Source organism: Melospiza melodia, chromosome 20 (assembly GCF_035770615.1).
Source record: "Melospiza melodia melodia isolate bMelMel2 chromosome 20, bMelMel2.pri, whole genome shotgun sequence".
Classification (NCBI taxonomy): Eukaryota; Metazoa; Chordata; class Aves; order Passeriformes; family Passerellidae; genus Melospiza; species Melospiza melodia.
In genome coordinates this window covers 13,380,728-13,393,308 of record NC_086213.1, presented here as the reverse complement: position 1 = coordinate 13,393,308, position 12,581 = coordinate 13,380,728, and the positions used below count along the sequence as shown (strand labels likewise).

The 12,581-nt window shown below is 56.0% G+C and overlaps 1 protein-coding gene across 1 annotated transcript in view; it reads left to right on the top strand.

The window, feature by feature from the left end:
* Positions 1–12,581, top strand: part of NCOR2 (nuclear receptor corepressor 2) — a 226,183-nt gene that overhangs the window by 165,523 nt on the left and 48,079 nt on the right. Inside the window, 3 exon segments of the mRNA XM_063173183.1 lie at positions 3,908–4,029; positions 4,884–5,056; positions 7,739–7,801. Coding sequence (XP_063029253.1) covers positions 3,908–4,029; positions 4,884–5,056; positions 7,739–7,801 — 358 coding nt within the window.

Genomic DNA, 12,581 nt, shown 5'->3' with positions numbered 1-12,581 from the left:
AGCAGGGTCAGCCCGTCCGTGCCCGGCTCCCACCTGGAGGCCGCCGCGCCCCGAACGTGCGCTGCGAGACGGAGCTTTATGGTGGCGGAGCTGGCGGTGCCGTGCCCGGAGGAGCCGGCCGGGCCGAGCCGGGCGCTGCGGGAGCCCATGCGTGCCTGCGGCGGGCCCCGGGCCCGGAACGCGCTGTTCCCGGGAGAGCTGGCAGCGCTCTGCGCCGCCCCAGCTGCTCCGGGCCCGGCGGGACCGCGGGGCAGAGGTGAGCAGGTGTTTGTAATTACCGAGCGGGGGAGGCCGCCTGTCCCCCCGGACCCGGGGCAGGGTCGGCCTCTGCTCACGCGTCCCGCGTCCGATTTTGTCCCGGGGCCTTTTTAAATAAACAGGATGCGTCGGCAGCAAAAACAAGCAGCAGCGATGCTGAGGCGGAGGAAGGGCGGTCCGGGCTTAGAGCGTCTGACCTGGGAGGGAGGGCCAGCCCTGCCCTCTGCCGCAGGCATCTTCCCTGGCCTCAGGCACATCTCTTGGCCCTCTTGTGCAAGGGGGGCAGCACGTACCTGGTTTAGCTCTGGGAAGTGGCGTGCCTCATCCCCAGGATGGCAGAGATGTAGGTGGAGAGAGGTTTAAGTTTGAGCTAGCCGGGAGCTGAGCAGTTTTGGTGCCGGCCTTTGGGGGTTCCGCTGAGGGCTGAGCCACCTGCCAGTCCACCTCTAGCCTGGGCGGTGTGAATCACAGGGAAACATCAGCTGGTAATTGGGGAAGCATTTCCTGGCCCGTCACGCTTTGGGATGGCGTCCCGTCCCTTGAATCATCCCGAGCTGGTCCGTGTCCAGCACTAAGAATAGCCTCCCCACACACGGCGGGGGCAGCGCCGGGAGCGGGGACCGGCCGGCCCGGGGGCTCCCGGCGCTGCCCTCCCACCGCTGTGCCATGGCGTGGGCCGGCTCCAGGGCCAGTCTGAGGCTTGGGGTAGAGCACAGGGCGAGGATGGGCTGGGGCAGCTGCCGTGGTCCATCTCTGGGGGATGGTCCCGTCTGTGTGTGCCATTTGTGGCTGAGCTCTGAAATGGCCTCGTTCAGCACCCCAGGGTCCCTGCTCCCCACCCAGGGCTGGGTGCTCGGTACAGCCCCACAGCTTCCAGCCCAGCAGATACCCCTGGTGTGATGTAAGGGGGATGTTCATGAGCAGAGGCGTTTCCTGGGGCGTTTGGCAGGTGCCCTGCTCTGCAGTCAAGCTCCAGTACAGGAGATAAGCCATCACTGTGGGCTTGCCAGGTTCAGATCAGCATTTGGCTGGGAGCCTTCCCTCAGATGAGGACATGAGCACAGCCTTGGGTGGAGCTGGGTCAGTTTTCCCACCATGGCCTGATGGTGATGATGCTGCCCATTTTCTGTATTTCACCTGGCTGACAGGTGAGACCTGTCCTGTCTGTCTTGCTGGGTGCAGGGTGCTTATCCCACCCAGCTCTCGCTCCTGGCATCGGGCACCCGGCCGTGGCCAGAGCAGGGCAATCACTAGAGGGCAACCTTGGATTGAGATGTTCCTCTGCACTGGGAGAAACCTTGATTAGATGTCCTACCAGGCTGGGCTTGAAACGTTCAGGAGGAGAGGGATGTGCAGTGGCCCACTGAAGCCAGCCCAGTGGGGTTTGCCCATCCTGATCATGCCAAAGCTTGGCAGATGCCTCTGCAGGGGAGCACCTGTGTTGCTGCATGAGCCACCAAGGCCACTCTCATCTCTCCCTGTGTTTGCAGGCTGGTAGAGGGAGCTCCTTGGCATCACTGCCATTCCATGGGGAAAAGCTGCGATGGCTGCACAGGTGGCAGCCCCCTAGTTCAGACAACTATAGAAACAGGATAAGGTGACGTTGAACCTTTCTTTGAGGCTCGCTCCTGAAGCTGGGGCAGGTACTCGTGCGGCCACGGCTGGGTTTAAATCTAAAGGAGAGCTGGGATTTCTGGGATGCAGAATTTCCCCATCCCTCAAAAGAAAATATTTGCCGTTGCTTGATAGAAATACTGGGAAACTCACATGGGCTCCCCTCCCTTGCCAAAGCCTTTGGTGAGGGGAATGCAGGTGGGTGGTGATGGCCAGGGCTGGGCAGAGCCTGTCCTGCTGCCTGCCCAGCCCTTGGAGGTCACAGCCCTCACCTCAGGGCTGTCAGTCTGGGCTGAACCCGTGCTCAGGGTTCACCACAGAGTGACTCAGAGTCAGAGAGTTCAGGGCAGTGCTGGGGAAATGCACATGATGGATGCCCTTTGCCCCTCTGCAGCCAGTGCAGGCCTCCACACCTTCTGTTCCAGCTTGTCCTCTGCCCTCCTTCTCCCCCAGTTTGGGGCTGACCAGGGCAGTGCCCAGTAATGGGGTTGACACTTCCCTTGGTCCCTTGCTGCATGAGACAGCCTGTTTCCCAGGCCTTAGTGATCTGTGGACTTTGGAAAGTCAAAAGCAACTGAGTGCTCATCCCAACTGTTCCCGACTCCCTCTCCCCCGGGACGTCCCAGCCTTGCATCCCACGGAGCAATTCCCAGAGCAGCAGGGGTGTGAGCTGATGCGTTGCAGTTGTGTTCTGCACGTGTGCAGAGGTGCTCCAGGGGCTGCCCAGGCATGCCAGGGTCCTGGTGGCACAGCTGCCTGCCCCTGTACAAGGAGGAACTGAAAGTCACTGGGGTTTCAGGGATGGCTGTGCATGGGTTTTAAGGACTTTTGTGCAACCAGGGCCTGAAGGAATCAGCAGTTTTCTTGTTAAACTGCTCCATTTGACAGCTCCACGCTTCTGATTTTAGCACCAGCCCATGGGGTCAAAGAGCTCTGCTTGCACCCAGTGCTGCTGCTGCAGGATGCCCATGTTTGAAGCAGCCTCCCAGTCCTGCAGAGTGGGACCAGGCCAGTCCTGCTGGCTTTGGGGATGTGAGGACACCTCATCAGTACTTGCTGTATGGCTGCGTGCCAGCCAGATGAGCCACCTTCTGCTGATAAATCCATTTTAAGGCCATTTTAGTCCCCATTACATCACCAAACCCTTTCCCAAGGGGGTGGTGGAAGCCCTGCAGGCTGGGCAGGGGCTGGGTGAGCCCGGGTGGGTTTCCTGGAGCAGGCAGCCTTGCATTAGCCAGGAGCAGGATGGTTTAATAAATCATTTCCGTCTCTAATTTCTACTTCTCTATTCAACGCCTCTCGTTTGCTGGTCACCAGAGGGAAGGGAGGTCAGGGGAACCAGGCCTCCCCAGCAACCTCCTTCCTGCAGCTGTTGAAACAAAATCCAGAGCTATAATAATCCCTGTGTCCCTCCCTGGGGTACCACAGTGCCTTTGGCTGAGCAGCAGCAGAGGCGTTGGGGTGGTTGGGCTCACGGCCTCTGCTGAAGGTGCCAGGTGGTGCAGAGAGGGCAGAGAGGGCACCTTCCCTGCTTGGTGCTACAGAGCCCCCAACATTCCCCATGGGCTGTGTCAGACACTTTGGGAGAAGATCAGGAGTGTTGATATTGCTGAGCCTCGGGGTGTCACTGGTGCCCTGTCTCCTTTATGCTCCAGCAAAATGCATCCACTGGCTGCAAAGCACCGAGCCAGAACAGGGGGGCAGTTCTCACCTCCCTGCTTTACCCCCACATCAGATCCTTGCTTGTTGCCTGACCCCAGGGGAGCAGCTGGGGCTGTCCCACTGCCTAGAATGGGAGCCAGAGTGCAGCTGCCATGCCTGATCCTGAGCTACCTCTGATCCCCCTGGAAAGGAGATCTCTCAGCCCCTGTGGCCTCCAGCAGTGCCCTGCCTGCACCCTCTGCCTGCAGCTCTTTCCTCTTGGCCACTTGCCCCCAGCATTGTTTCACAGCAGTTGTTTGGGTTGGCCCAGGTGCTGCCCCGTGTCCGCCTCAGCAATGAGGGCTTGGTTTATTTTATGTCCTTTGTTTTGCAGCAGCAGCAAATGCCCCGGAGCAGCCAAGAGGAGAAAGATGAAAAAGAGAAAGAAAAAGAGAAGGAGGGAGAGAAGGAGGAAGACAAGCAGGAAACAGAAAATGACAAAGAAGAACTGACAAAGTAAGGACAGCCCTCCCTGCCTGGCTCCAGTGGGCTGGGGTGCACTGGTGGGATGTGGTGATGGGATGCAGCACAGTCCAGGCTGCTGACCCCGTGCAGGACTGTGTGTGCCCACTCACCTCCTCTGCATGGAGGGAAAGGCAGATCCTCCTCCTCATTCCTCTTCCCCGCTGCTCCCAAAGTGGGAAAGCAACACGATATGGGGGTTTTTTATATCAACCCAATCAATCTGCAAAGCTCCTGTGATCCTCCAGCTTGTTCTGTTGTTACGAGAGCCTCTGGGAGCCGGAGGAGCAATCCGGGGGCAGCGGAGCACAGCATTTCACCTTTGGTGTTATTGATGTCACCGTGAGCACTCCCAGATGCAGAGCTCCAGCCAGCCCTGCCTCCCTCACACCGAGCATCAGCGCCGTGGCAGGGGAAGGTTGGCACGCAGACCGCTCGCTATCTGTAATGGGCTTAATACTTGCTTTAAAAGAACATCTGGCTTCATTATATCTAGGCTGCAAAGACATTTACCAGCAGGTCCCTTTCAGGAAGATAAATGAGGAGGAGGCAGGGATGAATTTGAATGGTCTGGTATTAAACCTGTCTCCGTCAGGTCTCTGCGTGCACTTGGTGGTGGAGCTGCCGCCAGCTGCAGAAAGAAAACCCCACCACAAATCACCCCACTGCCAATCCCAGCCAGGAAAAGAGCCTGCGTCTGCAAAAAAACTGCAGACCTGCCCCCCTAAAAAACCAACAACAAAAAGAAAAATCCCCAGACACGTGCAGAGAAATAATTGCTTGACCTAAAAATCAGACCAACCAAACAACATTTTATTATTTTTTTCCTTCTCTCCCTGTTTTTGCAGGGACAAGAACGACGACACGTCCGGAGAAGACAACGATGAGAAGGAAACGGTCACGTCCAAGGGCCGCAAAACCGCCAACAGCCAGGGCCGGCGCAAGGGCCGCATCACCCGCTCCATGGCCAACGAGGCCAACAACGAGGAGGCAGCCACGCCACAGCAGAGCGCCGAGCTGGGTACGTGCCAGGGGACGAGGGCACCCTGCCCTGGGCTGGGCTTTTGGGGTGTCCATTGTGCTGGGATGGGACGTCAGCCTGCTCTGCTCCCCGCTCGCACAAGAGGGAAATCCTTTGTGAAATGCTTCTTTCTGGGGAGTAGCAGTGATGTTTGTCTCGGTCACGTGGATTGCTCAGTGTGGTTCACCAGAATAAGTGGGGGCATTTGCAAGCCCGGGCTTTCCTGGCTGAGTGTTCGTGCGTTTTATGGCCTCAGAGGGAAAGTGTTGCAAAAGAGAAAAAGGGAAGCCTTCAGTTTTAGCAGTGCTTTGGCCAAGTTTTGTCCCTCCTGCACTTGGAGCTGATTCCCTTTGCAGCTCCTTCGGCTTCCCAGTCCCTTCAACGTCTGCATGGGACCCCTGCTCTGCCCTCCTGGGTCTCTGCCACTTCTCCTACCCGCTCTGTTTTCAAATTTGTCTGCAGCCTGAGCAGCTGCAGCCTGTGGGATCTGCTCCTCCTTGGCCTTGGGCATTGGGCTGGTCCATTTCCATCCATGCCTGTACCGTGGCATCCAGGCACTACACCAGCCCACAGTGTGGCCATAGCCCTGCCATGCTGGCCTTGGGTAGATGGGAATTCATGGCAGCATCCACAGCCCCACACTGGGCACATCTGCCTCTGGCACCTGCAGCATCACTAGTTGCCACCCCAGGGAGCAGGCTCACATATTGACTTCCAGAAGCCAATGCATCGAGGAATTTGGCTGATATTCCTATATATTCTACTCTGTCAAAGTACAGAATTATTGCTGTGCTACCTAAGGCAGGTAAAAATAAAAGCAGGGTGACTCCTCTCGGATCCCTTGCTCTGCAGTTTCTGGCTTGTGCTGTTCCATGTGCCATAAATCACGCGGAGGTGTTTCGCCTCCCTGTTCTCTGCTGACAACTGGCTGAAGCCTTGATTGCGAGCGCTCTGTTTTCATACAGGCGATATAAATAGTCCCCAGCACAACAGAGCCCTGCTCTCTCCCTCCAACTTGTTCAGCAGTGCTGCAGAGAAGCAGCAGATAATGCCAGTAACTTAGATGGGATTTTTTTATCCTGATATCTCAGAGTCCTTGATAAACTTCACTGCGAACACAGAGGAAAGCCTTTAGACCATGTTAAATTGGGAAAAAGGAGTGGATCAATTCCAGTGACATATCTGAGCAATTGATTTCACTTTATGTCTCTCCAATAGCGCTTTAATTTAGGTTGGCTAAGAAAGTTATTGCATTTTAAATACCAATTGAACATTAAAAACCAGCACAAAACCGTATTGTGGTTTAACTGCAGCGTGCCAGAGCTCCCCGTGGGCATCTGTTTCATAACTGCGCAACCTCAGGCGATGCCATTAATCAAACCAAACGGGCCATTTCTGTGACATTTCTGTACCATACAATAACAGCCATCACCAGCTGAGCCAAGGGCCTGCACGGCGTTGGGGACACTCGCTTTTACGTAAACGAGCGCTGTGGCCCTGGCCGTGCCTGCTGCCAGGGGGAAGCAGTGAGGGATCAGTTTCCCTCCCTCCTGGCTGGTGTCCCAGGGGCAGCACGGTTCTGGGGGAGGCAGTGACCTGTGCTGTCTTCCGGGAGGTGACACCTGCAGTCGTGCTCAGCCAGCTCTGAAGGAGATTCTTCTGCCCACTGCTGTGGGCACTGCAACTCACGCTGTCCTCCCACAGGGTCTCAGCTTCTTGTAGAGCTTCTTCGAAGATCCTTCTTTCTCTCCTTGCCTGTATTCTTTATCCTGAACCTATCAGCCTGTTTTCCATTTTGAAAGGACACTGTCAAAACATCTCTCATCACTGTTGAAATAATGCTTTGCCTGTTGTTTAGAGTAATAACCCCTTGGCAGCCTGAGCCGGAAATCTGTTTCCTTACCGAGTTGTTTTTTGTCTCTGACTCACACCCCAGTTTGTTATTGTAGGGTTTGCTCTGTGCCAGGCTGCCAGCCGGACTGGTGCATAGTGAAGGCTTTATACAGGACCTTGGTGTCCCCAGCACCTGCTTGGATTTGGGGAGAGATGCTGACACCCCTGCCAGCCTCCTGGCTGGAGCAGCATATCCCCTTCAATAGGCTCCAGATTGGCCCTCAGTGTTGCTGGCAGTGGCTCGGAGGTGCTGTCCAAGAGCCCAGGGGTGGCACAGAGGGAGCCCGTGGTCACACAGCCAACACCCTTGTGCTGTCAGTGGCCAGCCCTGACAGATGCAGTCGGCCAAAGTCACCACTGAGGTGACGCTGTTTCTTCGTCTCTGACGGTCCCACCCTGCGTCTGCCTCCTCCAAAGCACACAGCCCCAGGCAGCTCCATCTTAGGTACCTGTTGTTGGGCCAGGGTGCGTGCCACCATCAGCAGCAATTCTGCTGCCACTCTCAAGCCACCTGGCTTTGCTTCCAGGCCCAGAGTGGAGGTTTTGCATCACTCAGGTGCATCCTGAGGGGATGTTGTGCGTGGGGTACTGTGGCGTGGAAAAGCCTCACGAGCCTGCACTATGACAGCCTTTCCTGTGGGAGCACTTCTGCACTGCTTGGGGTTTTGTCATGCCTCCAGGGGACAGGGCATGGGACAGGGTTTGGGTGTTGGGACACCTCCTCTGAGCTCACTGGGCTTGCTGGCTCCTGCTCACAGCTGACTGCTCTCTTTCCTTCTTCCTTCCCAGCTTCCCTGGAAATGAATGAAAGCTCTCGCTGGACTGAAGAGGAGATGGAGACAGCTAAAAAAGGTGAGACACTCATTTTCTTTCTTTTATCGGCTGTGCTGGAGCTTATCCAGCAACTGGGGATGGAAAGAATCTGAGTGCTGGCTTTGGTGCAGTGTGGTGGATCCTGTGGGCCTGGATCCTGCCTGTCCTGCTGTTGGTTTGTTCCCTCAGGGAGGGTGTGGGGAAGGCAGGGAATGGTGCAGGGAGTGTGCTCAGCTTGTCCAGCCCTAGGAGCTGTGCCAGCACCAGGGATGCCTGGGCTGTGGCTGGAGCCGTGCGTGTCCCCCAAGGCAGGAGCTGGCTGTAGGAAATGGGGAAGGCGCGTTGTCCATTGCAGTGTTGGAGCTGCTGGTGCCTCTAGCATGGGGTGTAGTTTCACCCCGCTCTTCAGAGCTTTGTGGCCTCGGTGTGATCTGTTCAAGGCACACACAGAGTGTCTGCCTGTGTTCACAGCTCTGGGATTCAGGCAGAGGACTGTGAACCCCAGCACTCTGCAGGCACATGTTGGGGAGCTCTCAAGAGCCAGGGCAGCGTGCGGTGACTTTACATCCTGGAGCTGATTCAGAGCCTTTGCTGAGACCGTTTTTAAAAAGTGCTGAGTGTAGCACAGCCCTTCTTGCCACTTCCCCTCCTCGTGCCGCTCCTGCGCCAGCCCTTTCACTGCTTTAATTTTTTGCCAAAGTCACGTCCTGTTGATGGGCTGTCGAGCTCGCGTCCCCAGCCCGTGCATCCCGCTTGCGTTGCTGCCGACTCTCCTGGCCCGGAGAGGATTGTAAATGGGAAATTAAAATGGAAATGAGTGCTGTTCAGGGATGGCAAAGGCAAATAGGCGTGTTAGCAGGTTCGGCTCAGCTTGGAGAATGCACCTGCTGCTGGGATGGTGATTGCACGTTCTGGAGCGCCGGCTGCCCAGGTGCCGCTGGGAGCTGTGGACTTGGATTACTTTGCCTGTGAATATCCCAAAGTGTTTGGCTCGCTCGCCTTTAAGCTGTTCCAACCCTCTTTTACAACCCAGTGCCAATCCTGTGCATTGCTGAACGGGGCTCTCTATAGTCACAAAACTTAATAGATAGACTTTAATCAAGGAAACTGGCCTGGGGCCAGGTAATGGGCTGAGCAGATGCTGGCAGGGGAGGGTCGTTGGAGGGATATTTTCCGAGCACTGCTTTATTTTGGAGATCAGCATCTGGTTGTTAAAAAGTGCCTCTTGTTGTTTTATGCTGGATGGCGGAGGTGCGCTTAAGGAGTCTCAGCACCAGCTGCCAAAGCCTGTGTGAAGGAAGGATGAAGCGTGGGAGCATGCAGCACTATTCCAGCCCAGGGGCCAGGAGGAGGCAGGGAGATTTGCTGGTGTAAAGCCCAATGGCCGATTGTTTCTCCCTTCGTTACAACCTGGGAAACTGAGATTGCAACACCAGACTTCTACAGAAAAGCCAAATTCCCCTCTGCCCGGAAGCAGCCGCTTTAATGCTTCGAACTGGCTGTGTCTGGCATTTCCAGGGACCTGCGTGCTGGGGGTTTCCGACTCACAGCAACTGAAACTCCGGAGGTAGCCTCAGAGGCTGCAGGAGGCGGTGGCAGAGCTGCTGCCAGCACGGCTGGGCAGGGGCAGAGGGGTGGTGGCCTGCTCCGGCTGGGCTCAGACACAGGCACAGTCCTCCTCACCATAAGGACTCAGCTGCCCAAGGCACCTTCCTCCATACTGGTACCAGTGAGAGCCCCTAGCTGGCTGGTTTAGGGAGTTCAGCAAGATGTGAGTCCCAGGGGAGGTCAGCCCTACCACCCTGGGACTCAAATCTTGCTGTCCCCTCATCATCTTGAGGGGACAGTTGGTGACCTCTGCTCCTAGCACTTGCCAGCCAGATCAGCCTGGCCCTGCTGTCCATGCCTGGGTTTCGTGTGTGGGGCATGAAACTGCATGTCATTTGTGTTCAGGGAGGTGAGAGAAAACAGCCCTGGGACAGAGAGGCAGCTGAACTGCCTGCTCTCCTCCAGAGTCACAGAGCTGCACAGGGAGTTTCCAATCAGGAGAAGGCAGGATGGTGTCTGCCGGGGGAGACAATGAAGGGGAGTACCGTGTTACTAAACTTAAATAGGGGAACAAAAACCCAGCAAGAGGAAAGTTCTTGCTTAATGACACTTTCAGTATGCAATGAACTTCGATTCAGTAGTCTGTCAAAATGTGCAGAGATTGGGATAACGATGGGGGAATGTGTTTTTCTGATGTTATTTCCTTGCGCCACGGCTGTGATCCCTAAAGCAGGAGGTTTGGATTTACCCGGACTTGCTGGAGGATTTCCCCCTTCCCTTCCCAGGCCGGGAAGCAGCAGCACCCACAGCTTTGCGGCCGGGCAGGGTGCAGAGGCATTCAGCAGCAGGATGGGGCTGCTCCTTAAAAGGCAATGTTGAGGCAGTTCTGCCTTTGGGGGACCTGCTGGATGAGCCCACGCAGGCAGGAGCTCGGGGTGGGCTGGAGGGGGTCTGGGCAGTGGCTGAGCACCAGCCTCAGCAGTGGGTGAGGTTATTGTCCCCCCAGCCCCTCCACCCAGTGTCAGCACTGGTGCCAGAGGTTCAGGGCAGCCGCAGCCGCCCTGGAGCTGAACCCGATGAACCGGGAGGTTTCCACATGACCTTTGTTAGTCTTTAAAGTCTGGTACCTGTTCTCGCCGGCTCGGGGTTTTCCCGTGGCGTCTAACAAGTGGTTTTGTTCTTTGAAAAGAGGCAGGTCCCAGTGGCAGGTTCTTGCTGAGGCCCTGCCCAGGCTCAGTGCTCCTTGTCCTCAGGGCACAGCCAGCCTGGGGCTCTTGATGCCTTTTCCCACACTGAGGACACGGGATGGAGTCAGGTGAGGCAGGGGAGGGTTGGGCATGGTTGTAAAATACTGATGACAGAGAGTTAAATAACCCATGAAAACTCCTATATAGTTCCTTTTGGGTAGATATAAAATATTCCCTTGGATACCAAAGACACTCTTTTGAATGCTTATTTTCAGTGCTGCCAACAATTCATCTGAGTTTTGGACTGACCTGAACCATTTTTTCCCCAGTCCTGTTCTGTTTACAAAACTAAAATAAAGTCAGCCACCTTGCATCACCTCTGAAATGCAGGAGCTGGCTGGGTGATGCTGGTGTGCTGGCAGCTCCATATCTTCCTTCTTTTGTCTCCCCAGTGCTCATATTGGAACCTTCCCTTCTCCCATCAGAGGTATTTACAGCTGTAAAAACCTGCTGATAGTAGTGAAAGTGGGCTGAGAAACTGGTTTGCTGTCCGTGTCCGTCACTGCACGTTGTCCTTCTGGTGGCCTTGGGGTGGGATGTGCCTTGGGGTCTCCCACTCAGGTGTCCTGTGTCCAGGCAGGGTGCAAGGGCAGCCCAGAGCAAGGAGAGCCCAGCCTGGCCACCCCAGTGTCCACAGCCAGAGTGCCTGGTGTTTGTCATGAACTCTGTACAAAGCAACGTGGTAAAAATTATTTGCATAGGGCAGATTGGGTGCCATGAGGGCACAACTGTGTCCAGGGCTTAAATTAGCCACATTTGCCCTGAGTGAGGCTGTAGTTGACTGCAGTCCCATCCCTGCCATCCCAGGCTGGTGCTTGGCTGCCTTTCAGCCAAGGTGTCACCCCCAGGACCATGCCTGTGCCCACCGTGCCCCCAGAGCTGCACTTTCTGCCACCATTGGTTGAACGTTTCCCAAGTGTGTAGGAGCAAACTGCGAGGATTTGCTTAGTGAGTGTCAGTGAATGGAATACAAAAGGCCTGTCAGGAGGAACTGCTGGGTAATTACTATAATTTGCTGCCTACATTTTAATTTTGAGTATTATTTTTTCAACAATAAGAGAGCGGGAATAGTATCTGAACCAGGTGAAAGAAGAGAGCTAGGCCTGCCAGCAGTGGCTGCTCTGTGTGTACTCACTGCCATGCTGGACCAGAGGGGATGGCACATCTCCAGGAGTGGGCATCCAGGGGGTCTTCCTGTGCCCTTGTGTCAAAGGATGGGACACAGCAAAAAAGAAAGGTTGTGGCGGGAGTGGTAAAACCAGGCAGGTCCAATCAGGGCACAGGGCTCAAGGTTTTGCAGCAGGTGGATGCAGTGGTATAGGAATTACCCATTTCAAATGAGAGATCTGGGAGTTGAGGGTCCCCAGCCAGGGCCAGCAGAGAGGGACATTGCACTAGAGCTGAGCTGGTCCAAGATCCCAACTCCTTGCTGGTCAGGTACCCACACCTTGTTTGGTGACACTGCCTCCCTGCAGAGAAGTGGCGTGATGGGTGTGAAAGGTGCTGGGAAGTTCAGCTGCAAGCTCCCTTGTAGGGCACATCAGAGGTGTGCTTGTGTCCAGCCACCAAATGAAAGGTCCCCTGGGAGCACAGCAGGCTGGTGCCAGCATCACCTGAAGGAAGGAAGGGCATCACTCACCAAGGAAGGGCATCACCCACCGCGGTGGCAAGAGCACACCAAGCTGGCTGCCTGTGCCATGGTCCCTCTAGCAGCACCTCAGCACCTTTGGGGATGTGGGCTCACCCCACACACCATCCCCACTGCTTCCCTTGGCACAGCATCAGCAGCCTGGCGTGCACCTGGCTCTGCCACCCACTGATCCATGGCCCAGCAGGAGTTACTCACCTTCTCTGAGCCTCTGCAAAGCCCCCGGGGTTAGTGCGGGGAAGCGATGCAGAGCAGGCTTTCGGGATGCCTTGGGTGGTGTCGCTGCCTCCGTGGGGCTGCTCTTTCTCCAGAACAGGATTGCGGCACATTTTGGCGGTGCCGTAGCCAGAACTGCCTCCATGTTCGCTCCCAAGAG